At 30.6% G+C, this 24,822-nt stretch overlaps 4 protein-coding genes across 5 annotated transcripts; 2 read left to right on the top strand and 2 right to left on the bottom strand.

Moving 5' to 3' along the window:
* Positions 1-1,544: 1,544 nt before the first annotated feature.
* LOC108339775 (8-hydroxygeraniol oxidoreductase) lies at positions 1,545-3,877 on the bottom strand. Its single transcript, XM_017576980.2, has 7 exons — positions 3,729-3,877; positions 3,471-3,613; positions 3,324-3,361; positions 2,809-3,211; positions 2,474-2,710; positions 1,930-2,088; positions 1,545-1,812 (listed from the first exon to the last, which is right to left on the bottom strand). Exons 1-7 carry the CDS (start codon positions 3,760-3,762, stop codon positions 1,696-1,698), a joined length of 1,131 nt encoding a protein of 376 aa, XP_017432469.1. The 5' UTR covers positions 3,763-3,877; the 3' UTR covers positions 1,545-1,695.
* A 5,958-nt stretch (positions 3,878-9,835) lies between these two features.
* On the top strand, positions 9,836-13,662 carry LOC108339030 (uncharacterized). Its single transcript, XM_017576180.2, has 7 exons — positions 9,836-10,155; positions 10,813-10,890; positions 11,012-11,087; positions 11,850-11,923; positions 12,047-12,117; positions 13,235-13,278; positions 13,376-13,662. Exons 1-6 carry the CDS (start codon positions 10,123-10,125, stop codon positions 13,275-13,277), a joined length of 375 nt encoding a protein of 124 aa, XP_017431669.1. The 5' UTR covers positions 9,836-10,122; the 3' UTR covers position 13,278; positions 13,376-13,662.
* A 2,693-nt stretch (positions 13,663-16,355) lies between these two features.
* LOC108339844 (putative gamma-glutamylcyclotransferase At3g02910) lies at positions 16,356-17,256 on the bottom strand. Its single transcript, XM_017577061.2, has one exon. It carries the CDS (start codon positions 17,179-17,181, stop codon positions 16,600-16,602), a length of 582 nt encoding a protein of 193 aa, XP_017432550.1. The 5' UTR covers positions 17,182-17,256; the 3' UTR covers positions 16,356-16,599.
* A 2,405-nt stretch (positions 17,257-19,661) lies between these two features.
* Positions 19,662-23,195, top strand: LOC108340811 (prohibitin-1, mitochondrial). 2 transcript variants are annotated; one of them, XM_017578399.2, is made up of 6 exons: positions 19,662-19,794; positions 20,121-20,294; positions 21,088-21,204; positions 21,820-21,990; positions 22,177-22,389; positions 22,802-23,195. In XM_017578399.2, the coding sequence occupies exons 2-6, from the start codon at positions 20,121-20,123 to the stop codon at positions 22,997-22,999; spliced, it is 873 nt and encodes a 290-aa protein (XP_017433888.1). In that variant the 5' UTR covers positions 19,662-19,794; the 3' UTR covers positions 23,000-23,195. The 2 variants fall into 2 exon arrangements, with proteins under 2 accessions (XP_017433888.1, XP_017433889.1); XM_017578400.2 differs by lacking the exon at positions 19,662-19,794 and adding an exon at positions 19,813-19,833.
* The last annotated feature ends 1,627 nt before the right edge of the window (positions 23,196-24,822 follow it).

The following is a 24,822-nucleotide window of genomic DNA, read 5'->3' as shown; positions in this document are numbered from 1 at the left end:
ATAAATTATTATCAATAATTAGATTGTAATTAGGTTGTTGGTAATTTATTCTAAGTATAGATCAGATTTATATGAAAAATCGGTTATGATACGTGGAAAGGCCCAACTTTCACCAAACTATAATTAATATTAATTAGAATAAAATATGATTACTAATAATCAGAGTGTAAATAGGCCGGTTGTTAATTTAAAATTTATTCTAAAAATTATAAATAATTACATTTAATATACATTAATTATTATAATTGTTAAAGAAGACGAAAAGTTAGACATTAAAACATATATAATACAATAAATATGTAATCTCGAATTCCATAACCAAAACATTAGGTAGGATGTGTTCCATAACCAAAACATTACGTGATAAATGTGTGATTTATTAACACTGTAAAAAACTATTGACACCTGTGCCTAAATTTTTTACTTCCAGTAAAAACAATTTGACAAATCTACACTGCTTGTAAAAGTTTGCTTTCAAAATCAGTCTCAACTTTAAATGAAAATTTAAAAAAAAAATGGAGAGGGTTATCGTTGTGGTCTAAAAGTAGATAATAATTGATTGAAAAATATATCTTCTATAAACTTTTACTACAATAGCGTTAATGTTAAGAACACCAATTTGAATTCGAATTTTTTTAATTGTACTAGTAGGGATCGGACGCTATACAGGACAGACGTCCACGTCATTATATTGGATTACCAAACGGACCGGACGTCCACGTCACCACATAGGACTCAAGGAGCTACCCTTCTGCTTATTGTCAGGAAGGGTTGGGCATGGTAGGCCAGACGCCCGTACGTCCACAATCACGCAACCTTACCACTTGACACCCAGGGGAAAAGCAACTCACGTGAAGCCGGCCAGTTATGCCTATAAGGGTCGGCCTGCCATGAGACTAAGTCCCGCGAGACCGGCCGGTCGCGTCACTAATCAACTTATCTTAAGGTAAGTAGTGGTTAAAAGCTATTGGGCTGAAATGGGCCGTGATTAACTTTTCACTAATCCCAAGACCGGCCGGTCGCGTCACTAATCAACTTAGCTTAAGGTAAGTAGTGGTTAAAAGCTATTGGGCTTAAGTGGGCCGTGATTAACTTTTCACTAATCCCAAGCCCATAGCGAAAATTATAAATACAGATCTAAGGTAAGTGATAGATAGGTTGCATTTACTGCACATTTATTACTGTTCGATAGAAAAACGTCATTGCTCTCAACTGACTTTGGCATTGGAGAATCTTTCGCAGGTCTCCCACCCACGGACTGAGGAGGAAATTGAGGAGTGAGTACGGAGGACCGGAAGCATGATGTACGAGCAGAGGAGGACGTGGAGACATTGGACAACACAACCTTCACATCTAAAACATTAATGTTTCCTTTTAATAAAAACATTTGATTTAATAAATTGCAAATAAAAATCAAATTCTCAATTTCTTTTTACATTTTTTATCGCTTTCATAATATTTTATATGGTTGAAAATATAAATGTGAGTTTATATTTTATATTGAATAAAAAAAAATGAACAATATATAAAATAGACTCATCAAATATTTTTAAAAGAGTGGTGCTCTACACCACTATTTTTTATTTGTTGCAGAGATAATTCTGTATCACATGTTAGTAGTATCCTCTTATAGAAATGTCAGAGTTACATGTGAATGTCTGCACTCTGTTGAAGCCTTTGTCTCTTATTCTGTCATCAATGCGACATCTTGATGACAATTTTCAGACAATTGGGCTCCTTCAATATCTCGAATGCTTTCTTAACATCTTCTAACGGGACCTCATGGCTCAGTAGTTCTTCAAGAGGGAATTCCTGTAAATTACCAATTTTTCACTACATAATTGATTCTTCGCATAAGACATATGCAAGAAATGATTTAGAAAATTAATATACTTTAGTTAATTAAATGTTAATGCCAGAGAGGGTTACCTTTTTCTGGCATTTGTCAGCAATTATGGACAGATCAGATCTAACTTTTAGGCCCCCAAAAACTGAACCTTTCAAAGTTCTGCCCAAAAGAATGGTTATTATACCCAAAGGAACAGTAGGTTCTGCTGGTATTCCAACTACTACTGTTTTACCCGTTCCCTGCATGTACGAAAGAAATAGCTTTTAACACAAAATCACAGAAGGGAATACAACAAGAAAACAAGAGTACATTTACAATCATGATGGATAAAGGTTTATTTATTAGGATAAAATACTACTGAAAATATTTTCACATTTGATTGTTTTTATGATTATTATTATTATTGTTAACTATAAAGTAATTTTGTGGATAAATCACAAAATGACACCCTCACGTTTAAATTCTTTCATGATTTGTTGGAATCTGAGTTTAAATTTCATGTTGATAAAAGTAAGAAAGTAAATTATTATATAAAAGGTAAAAAATTTATTAAGTATTAGCATGTTATGAAGAAATTGTAGATGAAAGAAGAGTAGCCAAACAGGTACATGAGGTGAAACTAACCACTTTTGTGGCTTCCAATGATTCAGTAAGCAAAGGAGGAATTCCGGTGCACTCAATGGAATAATCCACACCCATTCCACCAGTTGCTTCCTTAACCAATTCTGAAACAGATTTAGCAGAATCAGTAGGATTTATGAAGTGGGTCATTCCAAAAGCCTCTCCTTTTTCCCTCTTCTTCTCGTTTTTGTCAATTCCAATTATCTTAGCTGCTCCCATAAATTTGGCTCCGCTTATAGCCTACAACACGATGTCAGTTTCACTTAATCACAATTCAAGTTTCAAACTCAAACAGATAAAAAATGAGAATCCAACAACTTTGATGCAGATTTTTGTACCCCTAATCCAACAGCACCAAGACCCAAAACAGCTACACTGGACCCACTTTCAACCTTGGCTTCTTTCCAAGCAGCTCCAAATCCAGTTGAAAACCCACATGAGATGAAACTGGCATGGGTTGGATCGATGGTTGGATCGACTTTGAGAACGTAATTGACATCACTAACCATGTATTCTGACCATGTAGCACAACTTAGAACATGGTATAGCCTCTGTCCTCTGATGGACATCCTTGAAGTATCATCTGGTAGTAAACCAGTTAAACTCACAGGGTGTGTCAGACATAGATTGGTTTGTCCGGAAACACAATTCTCACATGTTTCACACTCGCCTATGTATGTCGGGATCACCACATCGCCCTCTTTAAGGGTTGTCACTTGGTCACCAACACTCTCCACCACACTGAAATTAAAACAAACATGTAATCGACAGAAGATATATACAACCAAATGAACATGAAATCGTTAACATGAACATGACATGTCAAAGAAAAATGTAGTGTGGTAGAACTTACCCAACTCCTTCGTGCCCAAGTGCTCGAGGAAATTTCATCTGCAATCAATTTGTCAGTGGAAGAAAGATGAAGAAAAAACTATGTTGTTCTTAAGTGATTTGTAAAAAACAAACTCAGACTCAAACATAGGATTGAAGAGACTCTGACATGTGGGAATCCTTGAATGCTTGTTATGTCTGTGTGGCATAAACTGGAACAAATCATCTTCACTCGAACTTCAGTTGCTTTTGGTGGGTCAACTTGTATCTCTTCCACTGTAACAGGTTGCCCTAGGCCCCAGCATATTGCAGCTACAATGTCAAAACCAAATTTTAACACTCTCAAAAACTTTATGCATGCATAAGCCAGATAATTAGCAAGGTCACAAGAAATATGGAAGTGGGAAACAGGGTTGAAAGATGATACCTTTGCATGTTACAACCTGCGAGGTTCTTGACATTTTAGATAAGAACACAGTTTCGTAACTAAATCAAACAAATGCAGTTCTAAGTTCTTATGAAGGTGCTGCAGTGCCCTCTTCTTTATAACAAAAAAAAAAAAAAAAAAACCTCAACACAGTAACTTGTCTGCTTTCTGTTCGGGATAAGTAATCGTGTGGTGAGTAAATAGCAAAATTCATCTCCTGCTTTGTTTCTTACCATTTACTGTGTGATTTGCAGTTATGGAAAGAAAAGAAAAGATAATATGGACGAGTAAGGAGGATAAAGTTTATATCAAAGTTTATATCCGATCTGATTGATATAATAAGAGAAAATATTATTAAAAATTATTTTTAGCTAAACTTAAATTATTATTTTACAAATTTACTTGTATTATTATTAATTTTGTGAGTTATATTACATTAGTATAACGTAATATACTACTTTGTATACTATTTCTTTTTTGTTATTCACAGGATAAATATATAATTAGGAATATCATTGATTATTAAAGTTCTTGTTAAATAATATTGTTAAAATCAATTATATATATATATATATATATATATATATATATATATATATATATATATATATATATGTGAGATCCGGTTAGTTTTAAAAAATAAAGTTTTATCACGATTTTGTTTTAAAAATATATTTCAAAAAAAATAAAAAAAAAGTATTTGAATTATTTTAAACTTCAACTTTTAAATAACTTAAAATTATTAAATATGATACAAAAAAAAATGCATCATCTTTCCATCTACGATAAATATATAAAATTGAAAGAGAGAGAGCATTAATATTTATGAAAATTTGTTATTAATTTAATTAAGGTGATATATGAAAATAATTTGATGATTTGTGGGAATTTTGTGTGATCCACGTGATCATCAAGAACTAGCGATCATTTATGCTAAAATGAAATGAAGAAAATATAATGAATAGTGAGAAGGAAAAAAAATATTGATTTAAAATGGCTTATCAAGAGTGTAAACATTTGACTTAGGTGATATGGGATAATTTGTAATGATTGTTCTGAAAGAAAAAATAATGTGTAAGATAAAGAGAAAGTGATAGATTTAAATTTTTCTATAAATTACTCATTTATCCATATACAATATTTGGCTTTTCGATTTTTTTATAATTATTATAAATTAATAAAAATATTTTTAAATTATTTATAAATGTAAGAAATAAATTACGTTTTATTTTTTTTCAACTGATTTTTTAGCCCAAAATGTTTATACTTTTTGTTTATAGTTCTTAAATATATCTAATGAATAATATATTCTTTTTACATATGACGAATAAGCGCTCCACCACCCACTGCCGTATCTAGAAAGACCAAATGGCAAAGTAGGTTTTAGTCTTTCAGCTCTCGCTGTCTATACAAAGCAAGAAATTAACGTCCATTTAATGGACAAATAATGTGGGTCTCAACCAACAACAATAATTGCACCGAAAATATATTTATTTTATCAAATCAAATAACCAAACTGATTAGTTCAGAATTTATAATTAAAAAATATTAGAAAGAATTTACACAAAATAAATATGCTTTCCAAATTTAATTTTATTATATGTGTATACAATGATCGTGGTTTAAGAATTTATTCTTTTTGTCTATAATTCTAAAGAAATCGGATAATTAAGCAGTCGAATTAAATTGGAGTATGATTATGTTAAATCTGAACAAAATTATTATTAATTGAAGTGTAATTAAGTCGGTATTAATATGGAACTTACATAAAAATTTATAAATATAAATTTATAGTATTATAATAGGTGAATTATATTCATTACATATGTTAATATTATCATATCTATGATTCTCCAGGTAATAAATATGAAGAAAAATAATAATTTTAACATGTGTTTAAAATTTGAAAATTGTATTAAAAAAAATTGAACTCAATCTCATAAACCGATTAGAACAACTTTATCTTGCAAATAAAGGTTTATCCACTCACTTAAATAGCCAAACTCCTTAATTAAAAGGGTAAAACGGCTTAATACTTTTCATTTTTAGCTGTTTCGCCTAACAATTATTGACTAATGGTCCACATATTTCTTTGCTAATCTATATAAACAAATCTTAAAAAAATATTTACAAATGTTTGAATAATGATCTTGTTTAATCATTTAAAACCTATATGTGATTAAGAATTTAAAATCAAATGTAATTTTTACAAAGCGTTTACCAACATTAAACATATTTTATTAGACTCAGATTATTTGAAGATGTTATTTTGCATTAAGAACGTCTTTATTTAGTATTAGTGAATGTTTACTATTAATTATTTTAAATATTAATTTTTATACTAGTAAAATCATAGGAATTTACTAAATTGAATTAAAAATCTAGGTTACAAAAGTTTCAAGTGGGCATTCTTATTTAATTTTATTATATTTGATGTATTTTACATCCCAGAATTTTTTATACATCTAGTTTAATACTCGAAAATATTTTTTGAAAATCTACCGCTGATTTTATTATTTTTTTCTTCCAAAAAGTTGAATCTATTATAACACTTTTACAATGATTATTATAGTACTATTAATTGAGTATTTCTATTCTCATATCCTAAATTTGACAATCATTCTAATTTATTTTTTGTTCTCACCAGCATCAGACTTAATTATCACATTTTTTTTCAAACCTCCAAACATTATATATATATATATATATATAAAAGGATATTTGATAAAAAAGAAAAACATTATTTTAATAAAAGCCTTGCGAATATTAATTCTTTAAAGTTATAAGAAAATTCAGTTAGTTTTGTTTTGATACACCTAACACGTAACAAGAACCCTTTAACGGAATCTAGACATTATCATTATTTTTTGTTTATTTTAATATTCAATTCAACTAATCGCAATTGAATGTTTAATTACACATATGATTTTTTGTTTGTGTTAGTTAATATTATTTTAAAAAACAATAAAAAAATAATTAAGCAGTTAATTACCTAAATTAGAGTTACTTATTTATATTTTATCCAAATTAAATATATCCTACATTTTAATTACAATTATAATTTTTTCTTTTACAAATTAAACTTAACTTGCACCTATTCATCTCAATTAATTGCAACTAATTGTTTAACATGGTATGTTAATTAAGGTTTTTTGTCAGAGAATAATCAATTAATTGGGTTAATTGATTAATTTTGTCTGTTTATTTAATTCCACTAATCTAGCATTCATTGTAAAAATTGATTGAATATTTTCAAATTCAATTATGAATTTTATAAAATTAAGTATAATGAACACGTTTAGTTAATGAAATTACTAATTCTTTACAATTTTCAAATTATTTAAAGCCGAAAATAAGCATCAAGAAGTTAGTTTCTGACCTCTGAAACATTGAAAACAAATAATATGGTAATTACTCTATTAAAGGAATTCGAGGCCAGATGGGAGAGAGTTGCTAGTGTAACGTCTCTTTTTATAGTTATATTAATTATAAAAAAATAAATACATATATTTATATGAATATACATTTAGAAATATTCTTTGAAAATTATTCAAAACAATATAATACTCTTAAAATATGTTGGGTAGTTTCTTAAAAAATATATAATAAATTTATTTGGGTAGTTTATTACTCAGCACTATATTTCATTTCAAAAAGTGTCAATATAAATTATTTTTATATTTTCCTCTCACATTCATATACTGTTTGTCTTATATACTCTCTCTTATTTGACATTATTAGATGTTTGAGGTTTTAACTTTGATAAAAACGCCATTAATTCTGAAATTTGCTTTATTCGTTGATAATAACTAATGTTTCTTTTAAGTGAAATTGATAGTAATTGTTTTCTCGGATAAATATATAGGTAAAATTGAAAATGAAATGACAGAAACTTTCACACCGTTTATTTTTTACTTTCAAAATAATTGATTTGTTGTCTATCTTTTTATCAGTGTCAAAGTTTATACTACATGATAAAGAAAGTTCTAATTTAAACTTTAAGGTTATTAAAAAAATTAAGATTAAAATAAAAAATATTCTTATTATTCTCCCCGACAAATTTTTTCTGTACTCAATATTAAAAGTTATTAAGAAATGTTGTAATAATCCTGAGAACATCTTATATTAATACATACCATACATAATCATTTTAAAGGATTTTTCTTTCAATTTCTTATAATACTATATACAATTCACATTCACAATTTTATCATATACCATCTGGATCATATCTATACGTATCATTCATTAAATCTAAACAAAATCTTCAATATAAAATGAGGATGTAGTTCTATACAATATTATCATATCTACATGTATCACTCATTAAATCTAAACAAAATCTTCAATATAAAATAAGGATGTAGTTCTATACAACATTATTTTAAACAGACATGAATCAAAGATTAGAGAAAATAATCACAATATAATTAGAACAATATAATTAGAACACAAATAAAATACCGAGAAAAAACAAGATCCAGACCTTTACGGAGAAATGACGTTCAATGCCCTAAACCACCGCTCAGCACCTAAATGTCAGAGAGTTCATTGACTTTATAGCGTTCAACGCTCAAATGGTTGCTCCGCATCCTAAAGTACGGTGGTTATCGAGTTTGGTAGCGCTCAACACCACACATAATCACTCGGCTATACCAGAAAACAATAATTTAAAAACTGTATTTGCATACACTCTGAGACCTATTTAAATGACCAAATTGATTTTCTTGGCACAAAAAATATTTTAAAAACATGTTTATAACTCATTGAATATCAATTTGCTTAATTGGCAAAAAAACCCAGTCTATCAGATCAAACCAACTTCCTAAAAACTGAAACCACAAATTTCATATAATATATATCATATTTTAGTATATTTAATGACTAACCAAGTCCTAATTGACACAATTACAAACTCAAAATGTCAAACTCACCCAAAGAATTGTCGCTTTAGAATTTCACCTATCAAACCCCAATTTGAGACAAAAAATTACTAATCATTACTGTAACCTATTATCATACCAAAGTTCAACAAAAGTGACTAATTAAAACAAAAATCAAACATTCATAGATTCACCATACCAACCACCAATTTCAACTTGTCACACAAAATATGACCATAGAATTCAAACAAGAGTCAATAATGATTTCATACAATTTCAACATACTAACTCAAGTCATCAAACTACTAAAACTTTGGAAATAAAATATTTAGATTCCCTTGTTTATTAGAAGTTTCAACAACTGCAAAAGAGCCTAAACTGTTTTTCCATCTCAAGTAACTTTATTACATTCATGAACTACGAAATCATGATCAGGGTATGTGGTTAGAACTAGTGATCAACATATGACCTAATATAAGACTCAAACTAAATGTCATATTTCATGCATTAAGAAAACAAGGAAAACAGAAGAAAAAATATAAGTTAACTTACTATTTTACAATAATTTATACTTTTTTACAAAATTGATTGGTTAGAAATGAAAATTATGATGTTGTGATCACATAGACATTACATGATATTTATAATATTACAATTTTAATTTTTAAATTTAAATAATAATTAAACATCTTTTTATCTTTATATGAAATATACTTTTAAAATTTAAAATATTTTTATAATTAATTTAAATAAAAAGGATATTAAATAGTTAACAAAATATCGAATATGATAAAAAGAAGACTTTTAATACTTAAGAAATTGAAAAGTTTTTGAAATAATACCATTCATAAAGAAGATTAAGTGGGACCAATATTAATCAAAATAATTATATATACAAAAATTTTGCAAGCGTAAATTAAATTCTTATAAGGATGTTGACAAAAAAAAATATATTATCCAGCGTCGTAACTTCACCTATCACTTTTGAGTTATTAAATACTATTTAATACTAACTTTTTTATCTAATAATAATTGAAATATTTTATGAATTTTTTTTAATTTAATAAACTTGAACCGAGTTTGTGAAATGAAGTATTTAAAAAATAAACAATTTAAATCCATTATTATCTATCTAAAGAATAATAAGATTCGTTCCCTCCACGATTTTTACCACGATGAACAACCGCGTAACATAACGGTAGAAAGCGCCATACCCAAAAACAAAAACAGAAAGGGGCAAAAAAGAAAAACGTAATTGCGATCCTAATTTCCCAATTGTGGCATAGAAATGTCCTCTTGTTTTCTCTTTCACCACACAAATTCCCAATTCTCACTTTGTTTTATCGCACTCCTTTCAATCGGCGACTAAATTACTTTTCTTCAACATCAAGCGTATCTGTGGTTGGTTGAAGCATTGTGGTGCTGGTCTGGTTTTGGTCTCCGAGGTTTGTGTTGGATTCCGATGAATTATGTAAGAGAAGGTGCGCATGTCGACCACGTTTCCGTAGCACATGGCTGCTGCTGACGACACAAACCCTCCTAAGGTATTATGTAATCTCCAATTTTCAACTTTCCGTTCATGCTATTGCGCTATTTCATTTCTTGAAAATATTCGAGACTGAAGTTAATTTTGACCCAAATTTGTTGCTGGATTCTTTTAATTTGAAAATCGGCACTCTTATTTGAGTTTATATGTGTTTTCTTTTTATTTTTTCCTCGCCCCTTTCCTACATTGTTTTCTATTTGATGGCGGCGGAACCCTTTTTAGACTGGGTAAGAGGAATGTCATATGTCTGAGTAGAATGTAGTTTGGAGCTGATAGGAAGGAAAATATTGAATAAAATTGCTGAATTGAGTAGTGTATGTGTTTGATTACTATTTTAGTTAATAGTTAAGCTTCGGGCAGATTGAAGTTGTGGGTTAAATTGGTCTGAGAAGTGCAGTGTATGTAGGTTTATCTGTTAGTTGGTTGCTTGGTTGATACTGCTTTGGAGCATTTTATGAAATATGTCTCTCACTCTATTCAACACAGTCTTAGAGCTGATTTAGTTTTATCTGCTTTCTTGAAACTTAAAAACTCTGCCACTCTCATGTCGGTGCTTGAAACTATCTTACTTTGGCAATGCCATCATCACTGCGTGTAGCAAAAATGTTAGTTGATGAGCTGGAAATGTTTTTATTTTTATGTGTTCTTCATTTAGGATTATTACAAAGTGCTGGAGGTTGATTATGATGCAACTGATGAAAATATCAAATTAAATTACCGAAGACTCGCATTGGTTGGTAACCTATATTTTTTTTATAGTAGCTCCCACAATTCTATCTCCTCAAATTTTCAAACTGAAAATTCTTTTATACAAGTTTGCTTACTATGTATACATGATTCAATACATTGGACAGAAATGGCATCCTGACAAGCACGGAGGTGACAGTGCTGTTACTACAAAATTTCAAGAGATAAATGAAGCTTACAATGGTAAAAGATATACATTTAGTTTTTTCTTGTAAACACTAAGCACATCATTTAACAAGATTTAATTTCATGTCTTCCACGACCACCCTTATTATTACATATCCCAAAAATCGAACAGTTATTTTTCTATCTTCAAGAGAATCACAATATACAAATGGTTAGAGTAAAAAGATCGTGGTCCTTCATTAGTTTGAATATGAACTTACACCTTGTCGTCAAGCTTGTATCTGATGCTAACATAACCTTGTAGGCTTGCGAACTTTACTCTTTATGGTGATTGAAATGTTGAGAAGAAGGAAGGAAATCGCATATTCATGAACACGTTGATGACAACATTCAAACCCAAAACATAATTAAGGAAAACCCAAGTTATATTATGTTATATATACTTTCCATCTGTTTACCATTAACATATGATAAATGAGAATACTATTTTATACGTTTGATATAGTGTAAATCAACAGTCAACTACTTTAATTTATTTGGCAAAATGTATTTAGATGAATGCTGAAATTTACAGGATTGTCAACTTGGCTACTTGAGCATTACTAGCAAACTCAACTGATTTTGTAATGGAAATTACATTAAACTTAATGAATAGGTCTGTTAGTGGTACTCTGTGTGGATTATTTTACTTAGTGCCACAAAGTTTGACCAAGAGGTTTGTCTCTCCTGCATATGGTTATGGTGTAGAAAACAGCTAGAGCTGTGACATGATAATCATGATTTTCTTGTTGACCATTGTCCTTCTGTTTTACATAACAGTATTAAGTGATCCTGCCAAGCGTTTTGATTATGATTTAACGGGGATATGCGAAATTGAAAAATATAGTTTACAGGTATGCAACGTAACTATCATCTAATGTTAGTAGTCATTTACTTACACTTGTTTGTGATATATCATCTTGAGTGATGAGTGTTGTACTCACCTTTTGTGGCCTTTTCTCTTTGTTGCTGCACAGGAATATCTTGCCAGATTTAAGGGCATGATTCTTACCTGCAATGGACTTGGTATCAGTCAAACAGACAGATGGTAATGTTACTTTTTTTTATTCCCTGTCTCTGTGTTCTCCGTGATTCAATTGTAGAAGTGTGGGATTCACCAGCTATAACGTCCAATGTAAACATAACATGGCCTGTTGTCACGAGGAATTTAAAAAGGAATTGAACTAAAATCTTTTTCTGGTGGAAATTTGCCTTACTGTAGAGAACTGTATAATTGGTTCTTTCCCCGCAACCACTTGAACTTTATTTTCACTTAAGCCCAACATTCACCAGAGGCTATAGAGTCAACACGGTCTTTTGAATGACAATAAAGGTTTTAGCCGTTTATGTGGAACTGTGTAATGCTATTCAAGTGATCTAACACAACACAATTAACTAAAATCTGACATAGGATGTAATAAATTCAACATAGTTGTACTAAGGAGTGTGATAATTTTGGATGCTTCAGCTTTAGGTTACGAGACTTAGTGATCCAGCTCAGTCACGCACTACCTTGAACATTCAGTTGTTCAAATCTCGATAATGTTGTACTAATTTCTTATTTTAAAATTTTTGTTAGAAGCTATGTGCAAATTCATTTGAAAGGGGAATTTAGTGTTAGAGTTGACATTTGTGGAGCTTATTAACTAAGCTCAGAATTTCCTGCTGTTCAATTTGTGGATATTTGTTATTTCTATTCAATGTCTGCAAATTTATGTCAGCATAAACTTGATGTAGTTTTAACAAGATTAGAAGTATTCAATTCAACGGGGAACATCTTTTGGAGAATTCAGGAGACATTAGCCTTCTTCTGTTGGATTCTGTCATACCACTATGTCTGGGTCAAAACACTTTGAAACCCAATCTTCTGGTTTTTCTATATTATCTCACATACCAACTCAAAATCTCTATTCATGATTTATTAATAAATAAGCCTTCGAAACATCAATACGTTGAAATGACTTTTTTTTTGCATGGGCTGTTCATATCCTCGAAAAGCCTAATTCCGGTCCTTCACTACCTCTATCGAGGCCCCGAGTGAACATATATAATAAAAATTTGTAAATGAACGTGTACTGTACTGTATCTGATGTCGGGATTGTTTGCTTATTCTATTCAAGTCTATTTCTACCTAACATAAACTTAATTTTTGTGCTATAATGCAGGTCACCACAATTGATTGAAAATTTTGAATCCCTTGATAAATAAGGTTTGTCCTTCTCTGTTGCAATTTATTTAATTTCCCTTTATTTTATCACTGCAGCTACACATGTCTCTATAAGTTAATGTATGAACATATCTAACAGGCATCAAAATCTAAATTTCATCCAGCGGAGTTACGAATAAGGATATTAAAGCGTAACCATGATCTTAATTTCCACTCCACTCGGTTTCACCGAGATTTGAAACCTCCATAATTGACAATGCAACGCTTCTTGAATCATACACACTGTAATATCAAGCTACTTCAAGTGTACGTTTAGAATGAGCTGTTATGACGAATCTTTACGTCAGTGTACTAGTTTTGTTTCATGCCTCTTGGTTTGTTGACTAGTGTACAATATGCTGTTTTTTTAATCTTCATATTAAATCAATTAACTCTGTAAATGGACTTGGTATTAGTCAGGGTTAGAATTCTGAACGAGTGCATGCCCATATGAATAAAAGATCACTAAAATAAGGATCTTAAATGGTTGAATGTTTTTTTTATGGTGTGTAATAGTAGTAAACAAAAGCGACCACCAAATATTCATATATGAAAGATAACGACCCTCAACCTTGAAAATGTAACCCTTCAAATAAAAATAAGTTTCTGATTGGAGATGATGCTTATTGTTCTTGTCTTTGGTTTTGTTGGGGACCATTATATTCATCACTATGTTGTCTTCACCAACTACAACACAATTGAAAAAATGCTGCGTAGGAATCTGTAACCTTTATCGTGTTAGATTTTGTTTGAAGTAGGGTTGTGGAATAATTATATAATGTTTTGAAAGTGAAATTCATTCTGTTCTTAAAAGACAACAGTTTCTTTTTCTTAAGGGAAAAAACATCGATGATTGTTAGTTTTAGTTTTGGTCGTCAAGGTTGGTATTCAATCTTCAAGTATTGTTCAATAATTGTGGCTTGCTGCTGTCATGCTCAATTATTTGAGACTGCTTTTAAAAAACAGTAAATAGTGGGATCGCTTTAGCTATTGATTACATCGTCAAGACTCCATTGTTAAGATTCCGTTGAAATCAATGGTACCGAATTAATATATATCTATGCTTACCGAATAAACAATTTAAGAAAATTAAAATATCAGGATTAGGAGATTCACTAACTCATTTATTTATAAACTTAAATAACATTTTCATCTCTCAAATTTATGAATTTCTGTACGTTTTCACTAGTGTTTTCTCTGTTATTTTGCTCAATTTTTTTTTTCTTACTTTGGTAATAGATATTCCATTTATTCATTATGAGGATGTCAATACTTCAATAGCACTAACATGTATTTCTTTTTTTCATTTAGTTCTCAATGAATTTTTATATTATTTTTTTGTCCTCAATAAAAGAAATTCATTATAGTTGTCTATAAAATTTTTGTTTGTTTTGGTATTTATTTGTTTTCTTTGAGAAGTGAGTTGTTAACTAAGTGACCATTATAATAGAAACAATATATTTTTTCTTTAGTTAAGATTTTCATTTCATATTTCTTTCAGTTTTTTTTATCAACAGTTAAACAAATATATAACTTTTTTTCCCGTTGAGCTTCGTATTTAAAATAAGAAATACCAAAAGAAAGAAGGAATACAAACTTTAAATGACATTATTTACATTACATTAATTAAACATTTTTCTTCAAACGGATCATTTGAAAAATTTATGAACCAATTCTACTAAGTTATTGGCATGACCGTAAAATGTGTCAATAAATGAAAATAATAAAAAACAATTTTTTTATGAATGACCAAAATAAAAAAAAAATTATTAAGGACCACAAACAAGGGAAAAAAATGAATACACCTCACGTAACCCAACCGAATGCATAGGTGTTTTTTAAAAAATAAATAAAATTGTATGGGTAAACATAATAGAAACAACATATTTTCTGCTTAGTTAAGATTTCCACTTTTATTTTATTTTTTTAGTTTTTCTCAGTGACAGTAAAACTCAAAAAGTTTGAAGATTAATAGGTATATCATTTTTAACAAGAGCATAAAATGTGTCAATAAATGAGATTAATTAAAAAATAAAAGTTTTATGAATGACCAAAATGAATAAAATTTTTTTATTAAGGACACCAAACCAGGGAAAATAAATACACGTGACTTAACCCAACTGATATTTAATCACTTGATATCAGTAAACGGTAGGACTAAAATAAAAATAAGTTTTTTTATCAAGAGAAAAAATAATTATAAAAACCACATGCAAATATCAGCAAATATGTAAAAAATAATAATTATTAGTCCTACTTATATCAGTTTAACAGTTAAAGACATCATATCCTTCTTCTGTGATCACTGTGCAGTGTTCGATGCGATATGTTCATTATCTTATCAGAGACAAATTCGAAGGAAGTGCTAGGCTCGAGGTCCAACCACGTGCGTAGACGTTACCATGTTCATTTCTTGCAATATAAAACAATTTTCTGAGAAGCTGCTTCTGCAAGGTACTATAATTTAATCAGAGGGTACACCATACACCACTTCTTCCACAACAAATCAGCCAGTTTATCAGAAAAATACCTCATACTCAAGGTAAAAGGTTGACAAAAGATTCCAACATACTGAAAAATTTCATATAAAAAGGAAGAAAACTAACATAATAAGGGTGTTGAAATCACACAAAATTAGAATCACAATACTTGCTTTTAGTCAGTACATTTCAAGAAAACTGGTTTATCTTCCTCTGCATAATTCCATACTGTTAATTATCTTTAGATAACCTTTAGTAATTAGAACATGGAATCATAAGTCTTAAACCTTCTGGTTAATTTCTTAAGATAAACATCTTAGGAGTTAGAATTACTCCATATTAGAAAGTTTGCAGCATAGGAACTGAACTGAATTGACATAACTAAGAACTCAACAATAAACACAATTTCAGCCATGTAAATTCCTCTGTTTTTTCTCAGAACTTTCAACTGTTATATTGAGTAATAGCAGTAGCCAGCATGGATTGTTTCAGTATTCACGACAGATCCTGGTAATCATCATCAGCTCATCATAGTCTAAGCACAAATTCCATTGTCAAAAAATAAACACAAGAAGAAAGGGAAAGAAAACAAGCATTCAATTTGTTTTCCTCTTTGCAAAATGCAAAAACTTAACATAACATAACATGTAATAGTAGCAGTAGTAGTCCCACCACTGATGAATAGAGAAAATTGCATTGATACACAGAACATGATCTAATCATGCAAAAGACTAACCTAATCAACCAGAAGGTACATAATAACACAAGGTGAAAAAACCCTTCCTAATTATTACTTTCAGTGTGTGTGGGTGGGAGAGAGAGAGATAATAGAATTAAACTTGTTCTAATTTGAGGCAAGGAAAAAGCGAATATGATCGAGAAAGGTCAAATTTTGAGGCCGATCCTTGCGTTTCACATAACCAATCGTCTCTTTCTGCGAATAACATCTCAACCCTCGCTTCCCGTTCTTCTTCCACATCTCCATCGCGTAGTTCCTGTGTGCATAATACGCCTCCGCGCACGTTACCCCCGCCACCGTCTCCTCCTCCGCCTCCTTCCCCTCCTCCCCCTCGCCCTCCCCCGCCGGAACCACCTTTATTGGGAGACGCTCGTAGTGGGCGCGTGACGTCCCCTCCAGTTCGTCCATCCGAACGAGGCCGCGCGTGGAGACAGAGTAGAGCTCCCCGTGGACCCAACAACCCGACCCGGGAAAGTTGAGGAGGAAAGGGACCCGGTATGGCCCGCATACAAGAGGGTATTTTCCGGCGGTGCGATAGGTTCCGACGAAGGAAGCGTCGCCGGCGCGGATGAGGTCTTGAAGAAGCGGGTGATTGGAGAATCCTCTCTTGAGGGTTCCGTAGGTGAATATTAACGTTCTCTCTCCGTCGCCGTTACCGTTAACCTCTCTTTCTCTTTCGGCCACCATATTTTCAGGATATGAATTTGATTGAGCCCGGAAGAGGAACAGAAGATTGAAAGGTAACCATGAAAGATTCACAGCTTCCCTGTTTTATAGTCCCATTTTTTTTTCTTTTTTAATATTCCTTTTTCCTTAATTTTTTTGTGCCTTTAAATTTCATAGAAATCAATTAAGCCAAACTTATTAGTACTTAATTAAGATTAAAATAAATTCTTGCTACTCAAATCAATGGTTATTCTGCTTTGTTTTCATAAAAAGTCAAAAAAAAAAACTCATGATCAATTAAATAATTAATGTCTGTATGTATCTCCAATCAAATGTGCTTAATTGTAGTAGCTTGTTTAATAAAAAAATTCAGAGTTTTAAAAATAGTACTTAATATTAGAACCTAATAAAGTACTTTTTTTTAAATCATCTTTGCAACTGTTCTGTCATTTAATGTCAAAATATAATAATTTAATCTAACCAAAGTTTAGCTGACTCGGCGTTGATACGTTTTTTAATAATTAAAAGTACACAAAATAAGTTTAAAATGTATAATTATGATACTATGTCTAAAACAAAGTATAAATTTATAAGCTTTTAATATTTAACAAAACAACAGGAATCTACAATTCATTAAATTAATCTCTCTAATATTTCAGTTTTCAGTGATAATTAATATTACTTATTCCTATAAATAAATAAAAACTGATATTACTCGATTTAAACGAAATAAAGGAACATAAATTAAATTTCAACTTAGTAATATACTAATAAAATATTACTAACTTTTCAATTAATTATATTACATATTATTATTTTGTTGAAAAACTAATTCATTACAAATATATTATTCATTTTATATAAATACTTTTTTTAAATTATTTAAAAAGAAAAACCAGGACTTGGAATTCGGTTCGACATATTCAGATATTTTTCTCAAAAACAGGTTTATTTGGATAATTAAATTGCGTTTTTGAATTTCGTTTTGAGAAATAGGTTTTGTTTGGAAAGATGAGTATTAATTAACGAGTATTAAGCTCTATGATTGCAGTAATCGAACTGAAACTGGTGAGATGCATGAACCAACAAGAAGGAATCACATGGTTAGAATCGCTTTTTCTTTTCAAGAATCAGAAGGATAGATAAAAGCGCTTTTGAAAAGCGCCTTTGAAAAGCGCTTTTGAAGCTGGAAAAGGTATTCGTCGCCAAATTTTCTTTTGCATTTTTTGGTCATTTGCTTTTGCTTTTGGTACACTAACCGTACACAAAAATCCAAAACATCAGAACATAAAAGGATGGTTAAAACAAAAGAGGACTACCCAATCACACATCAACCGTACACGTGTGACTCAGTGTGGGACCATCCGTACCTGTACTTTTGCACATGTGACATATCTTCCAAGTTGCACTCTTTCCTAGGGTTTTTTTTAATATATTTTTAGAATTTTTTTTATTCGAATAACCTTAATTGCAACTCCACTCTTTTTTTTATTCTTATTATTAGTTTCAGTTTTGGTGTTGTCGTTAGTATTTTTACTTGCTATTTAGTTTTAATAATATTTTATGTCTTTGAGTTCTAAAACAATTTATAAGCATGTTCGTGGATGGACACAACTAGCTTTTATTATCAAATTTCGGATATTACTTGTTTCCGACAAAAAGAAATAATAAAGTCATGAAGGAATTCTATCTATATTTGGTTTTAATGAAAGGAGATGAAATGAAATTTATAAGATAAATAACATGTTTTATGAAGAATATATAATTTGGTAATCACTGTTATGAAGAATAAATGTTATTTTTGAAAATTTTGGTAGTGCAGGAAAAAATTGTGGGGGTGCAGAAATTAAAAAGCCTTAAGGAAGTGCCCACTAACACAACGGAGTGGGCCATCGAATGGAAATTAAATTCTGGACTCAAATTTTAGTTTTTCCAGCCCAAAACCATGATTGTCCCAGCCCTTAACAATCCATTGCATATACTTGAATCCATAGGCTAATCTAGCAATCTCGTTTATATAATCTACATTATTATTATTATTATTAATATTATTGATATTATTATTATTATTATTATTATTATGTGTCTATCTTCATTTACTTACATGGTTTATTACATCTTATATTTTAAAGATAAAATTGGAGTAAACACATCTAAAAAAAGTTTTTATGAATCAACGAACTAAAATCTTAAATTAAAAAAAATCAGTATTTGAAAAATAATTAACTGATATGAAATGAACATCTCTTTCTCACACTGGACGTATGATAAAATAAGATACTTTTATTTTAACATAGCCTTTAAAGCTAAATTTATCAAGCAATTTTCATTCTACCAAATAATAACATTAGCATTATATTATCATTTTAATAAAATTAAATTAAACATTTATTTTTTGAAAAAAAACACATTTTTTTTAAATACTGTTAATTTGGTTGATTGAAAAGCCTTAGAAAAATTAGTTAAAAAAGTACAAATTCGGGTACCCGACCCGCAAAAAATGAAACCGTACCTACAGACAGTGGTACTAAGTATTGGTCTTCTTCTCTTGTCTAAGTCCTAAAACCCTACAACGAGTTAGTTCAATAACTCGCCACTCAGCTGAAAGAATCTTCTGCAGCCATTGTCTGCAAGGTTCGCAACACGCATCTTATTCTTTCATCAATTTTCACGGTCTCTCTGTTTTCTCTTTAATTCAACGTTTTTATGTTCAATGCTATCTGCAACTAGTTTAGGGTTTTGCAAGTGTTTTTTTGCTACTCGAAGGACCCAATGTTTGGGTCACAGATTCATACTAGTTTTCCTCACCTAATAACTGTTTGGTATTTATCAATTTAAGCTTTCTTAGCTGCCTTGATTCTATCGCTATCTTATTGTTGTGTAATTTCTTCGTGCTGGCTAAATCTGCATTACTTAGTACACTCTTTGATGCTTAACGGAGCTGTGTAAATGGATGGCAGATGAATTTCAAAAACGTGAATGTCCCTAAGGTTCCTGGTGGCGGAATCGCTGCTTTGCTGAAAGCTAGCATCATCGGTGGGATTGCTGTGTATGGAGCTGCAAACAGTTTGTACAATGTTGACGGAGGTCATCGAGCCATTGTGTTCAATCGCATTCTTGGTGTCAAAGACCAGGTTACTGCATAATTGCTTTGTGCATGGCTTTTTAATGAATGGGTTTTTGTAATGCAACTAGTTGTAACTTTGTATGCTTTTTGCATCATCTTTAGTTGATGTCTGTACTCTAGTGAAAGTCTTTTGCTCCAAACTTCAGATATGGTGTCAACTGTCAACTTTGGAAATGAACTTAGAAGCCCTTTCCTGTCTTTTGTAATGGCCTCCACCTCCAGGATCGTTTGAATTCAAAGAAAATGCATTACCCAAGATTGATCTCGCTAAACATTTATATTAAAATTCTATTAGGGTTTTTGTTCATGGATGTAAGTATTTTGCTAAGTTGGTTCTCAGGCTTAAGTTTTCCTAGATTTAAGTTTACCTTCTTTTATGAAGACTTTTTATCTTTTGCAAACAAGATAAGATAATGCTTCTGCAAAGTAAGTCATAAACTTTTGTTCAAAACATGTGATTTTACGATATTCTTGTATTTGGGTTTTCTTGTCATCCTGTAACACTTCTAGTGTGTGAAGGGTTTCAGGCTTATGGTTGACTAATAATCTTACTGTCAAGAACATACTGTGTCTATAACTTTGTACTTTTGAGAATTTGATATTTAGACTGATAAACACTCAGTGTGTGTTTATTATAATCTCATTTTGAAGAAACAGTCCTTTAATCTCTGTCTTTGTTGAAAAATTTTAAACCTGATGTTATCCTAAAATAATCACTTCCCAAACACACAGGTAGACCTATATTGAATAGGAGTTTTATTGCAATTAACATATGAATATAGTATGCCTCTTGAATGCAGGTCTATCCTGAAGGGACACATGTTATGATTCCTTGGTTTGAGAGGCCTGTGATCTATGACGTTCGTGCACGACCTCATTTAGTAGAGAGTACTTCAGGGAGCCGTGATCTTCAAATGGTAAATCTTTTTGTCTGTCCTGTTTCTTATCTTATTCTTGGAGATATGACATTTCAGTGTACTTGAATTTGTAGCTGCAAGGAGTCAAATAGGTTTTTCATTATCCTTTTTCTATTAATTTTTTTATAGCAACATACTTTTTTGCTGAGGTTGCATGATCTTCCCTCACATTGAAGCTCGTGTTGGTGCTTATTTACAGTAAACATAGTGCTATGGTCTGCTTATATGAAAATCATTCCTCCGTCAGCGAGTTGTTGAGTGTTGGCATTAAGAGTTTATGTTGCTATCGGATACCTTACTGTTTCCTCATTTTCTTAATTCATGTTTGGAACACATGACTCTGAGGTTTTTCGTACATTTAACCCACTTCCTCCTTGCATGTTTTGTACTTTGCTTAGTTCCATTTTATTTGAACTATAAACTATATGACCGTGATATTCTAGTTTATGATAGAACAGTTATCACTGATTTAGAAGGGTCATGTAAATGTATAGTCCATGCTTGCTCTAATGGCATATGTACAAATAAATCTTCTTCTATCTCCTTGTATTTTTGGTCATGGCGTACTTCATAGCACTTTGTACTACCATTTATTGTGGATCTTGTTTGTCGTAGGTGAAAATTGGACTTAGAGTCCTTACACGCCCTGTTCCAGACCAATTACCAACAATTTATCGAACCCTGGGTGAGAATTATAATGAAAGGGTGCTGCCTTCTATTATACATGAAACTCTCAAAGCTGTAGTTGCACAGTACAATGCCAGTCAGCTCATTACTCAGAGAGAGGTAAATATGTTCATAGATTCTCTCGTTTCTTGTTTACAACTAATTGAATGCGTGCCCTGTTCTTCTCAGTTGGAGTTCGTATTGTATTCTTAGGAATCTGGTAAATTCACCTTTTGGAATAAGTATGAAACGAAATTATAGCCTTATAGGTGGGACTGATTGTTTCTAGAACATACTGTTTTACAGACCGTCAGTCGAGAAATAAGGAGGATATTGACTGAGAGGGCCTCCCATTTTAACATTGCTTTGGATGATGTGTCAATCACAAGTTTGTCATTTGGGAAGGAATTTACAGCTGCCATTGAAGCCAAGCAGGTTGCTGCTCAAGAAGCTGAGAGAGCTAAATTTGTTGTTGAAAAAGCTGAACAAGACAAAAGAAGTGCTGTTATTAGAGCTCAGGTAAAAATGAGTTGTCCCATTTTTACATTTGATTCGATTCTTAGTATTCCTACGAGTGGCTTCTATATTTTTATCGTTTCTGAATTTGGACCAAACCATACGAATTAAAAGGAAGAGTGATATTGTGAGTGGTACTTGTATCTAGTTGTGAACTTCGACACCAAGGAATATTAATAATTTGTTTTCTACTGCCTTCTACCATTCCGTTCCCCCAGTGTCCTGTTCTTTATAAAATTATCTTCAATTGCCCTATCTGTTGAAACTGGTCATGCATGAAGGACATTAAACCTCCCTCTTACAAGTAATTCCTTTTAATATGATGCCGTACAGCTTTTTTCTACAAATGAATACAGACAACTGCGTTTACAACTCTATTGTTTGTGTATAACGTTCCCTTCTTTTTGACAAACAGGGTGAAGCCAAGAGTGCCCAGTTGATTGGTCAAGCTATAGCCAACAATCCTGCATTTATCACCTTAAGGAAAATTGAAGCTGCAAGGGAAATTGCTCAAACGATTTCAAATTCTGCCAACAAGGTTTTCTTGAATTCAGATGATCTCTTACTCAATCTCCAGGAGTTCAATTTGGACGCCAGTGGGAAGAAGAGATAGTTGCGGGGCTGAATTCACTTCATTACTTTAACTTCTTTTTCCTTGTACCCATATTCATTTTCACCTGCATTTGCGTGTTATCAACTGTTCAAATATGAGATTGTCACAAACAAAAATGTTGACAAACTGGATGGTCATAATCATTAAATGGAGCAAGCGAGATAAAGGAGGTTCAATCAGGTTTTAACCGTTTTCAGTCGTTCTGATATTGATAGTCCATCTTTATCGGTGTCACGAATTTGATATTGATTTTTGCTGTGACTCTACCGCCATAAATTGCATACTTGCTGCAATTATGGTACTACCCTCTTGGAATAAAATGATTAAGTTTTGGTAAAAATGGAACTTATGTGGTTGATTGTGAAACAAATGTTGCGAAGAAACCAAAACAATCCAAGGAAACGAATGTATTTCGAGGGTCGAACTTCCAAGTTTCAGAATGTTATAACTTTTAAGGGGTTTCTGCTTTTTTTAATTAGTATGGAGTGTAAAGTATGTCGAATGCTTAATTACATAATGACCAGGCAATGATTATGTTATGTAATCTGTCATATATTTGAGAGTGAATTAGTTAATGATACTTTAATGTTATCTTAAAAAGTGTACTCGAACGATGAGATCTATAACTTTGTGGGAGTTCTTGATAATTTTAAAAGAGTATTTTATGTAAAAATGAAATTAAGTTATTACTCAATAAATTTAATTTTGAATTTTTTAAAGGATGAGATTAATTCATAAGTACCTTTTATATTTTTTATTTATCTAAAGAAATTTATTTATATTTTCTATTTATTTAAATTTTTTTAATAAATGTTCAAATGTTTTGATTTTTTAAATTAGTGTGTATTCATTTAATTTTTTTTTTAGAACAGAGATGCGTCGAAGTGCGTAAATTATGAATTTGATATTTTATTTTTCATTGGTTTAAACATATTTCGTGTTTTTAAGTGAACGAGGTTTTATTTCAGAGCTCTTATAAAATTTGCTGTTATTTAATTTCTATAATTTAAACCACTAATTTAGTTTTTATAAAACAAGTAATATTTTGTTTATCTTTAATTCTTTTAACTATTAAAATTTTGAAATTATTATTTTGTTTCTAATTGTTATATTAGGATGAATATATTATATGAGAATTTAGAAAATTATTAAACAGTACACACAAAGTGGTGAGATCATCTTAAATGTCACATGTAATGTGACATCTCTATTTCTTACTTTATAAAGTGAATATTATTAGTCAAAAATTAATGTTATAAATAAAATTAGTAACTTCAAGGGTGATAACCTAGGCATGTGTTTTATTCGGAAGACCCACTTCATAAAATGACGTTGGAGTAATTTTTTAATTTTTTCAAATGAATTTTTATTAATTAAAATTCATTTAGATCTTACTAGTTTGAGAACAATAATCATCTATTTAATAGATACTATATGAATTTTATATCAAAAGTAGTGTCATAAAGAATCTCTAGTTAACATCTCTTAACCCGATTTTGCTTTGGATTTAAAAGCAATAAATGAAATTTGCCATTAATATTTCAAAATTTATTCAAAACTAAGGAAAATAGTATTTGAAAAGAATGAATTTCAATATAAATCCTTTAATACTCGATAGATTATTTTAAACTAAAAATATATGCAGCAAATACATCATTGAGTAGTTTAAAATACATTTCACTCAATTACATTTTCAGTAAATTATAATTTCGGTCTTCTAAATCTATTATTCAAATTTATTCTCTAATTTTTTTAATTAACTGTTCTAATTAAATCTTCTCAGGTAATGATTTATTTTTCTAGTCTTTCAGATGAACAATTAA

Source organism: Vigna angularis, chromosome 5 (assembly GCF_016808095.1).
Source record: "Vigna angularis cultivar LongXiaoDou No.4 chromosome 5, ASM1680809v1, whole genome shotgun sequence".
In the NCBI taxonomy this organism is placed as follows: domain Eukaryota; kingdom Viridiplantae; phylum Streptophyta; class Magnoliopsida; order Fabales; family Fabaceae; genus Vigna; species Vigna angularis.
The sequence above is the reverse complement of the archived record's forward strand: the minus strand, read 5'-3'. Positions and strand labels throughout refer to the sequence as shown.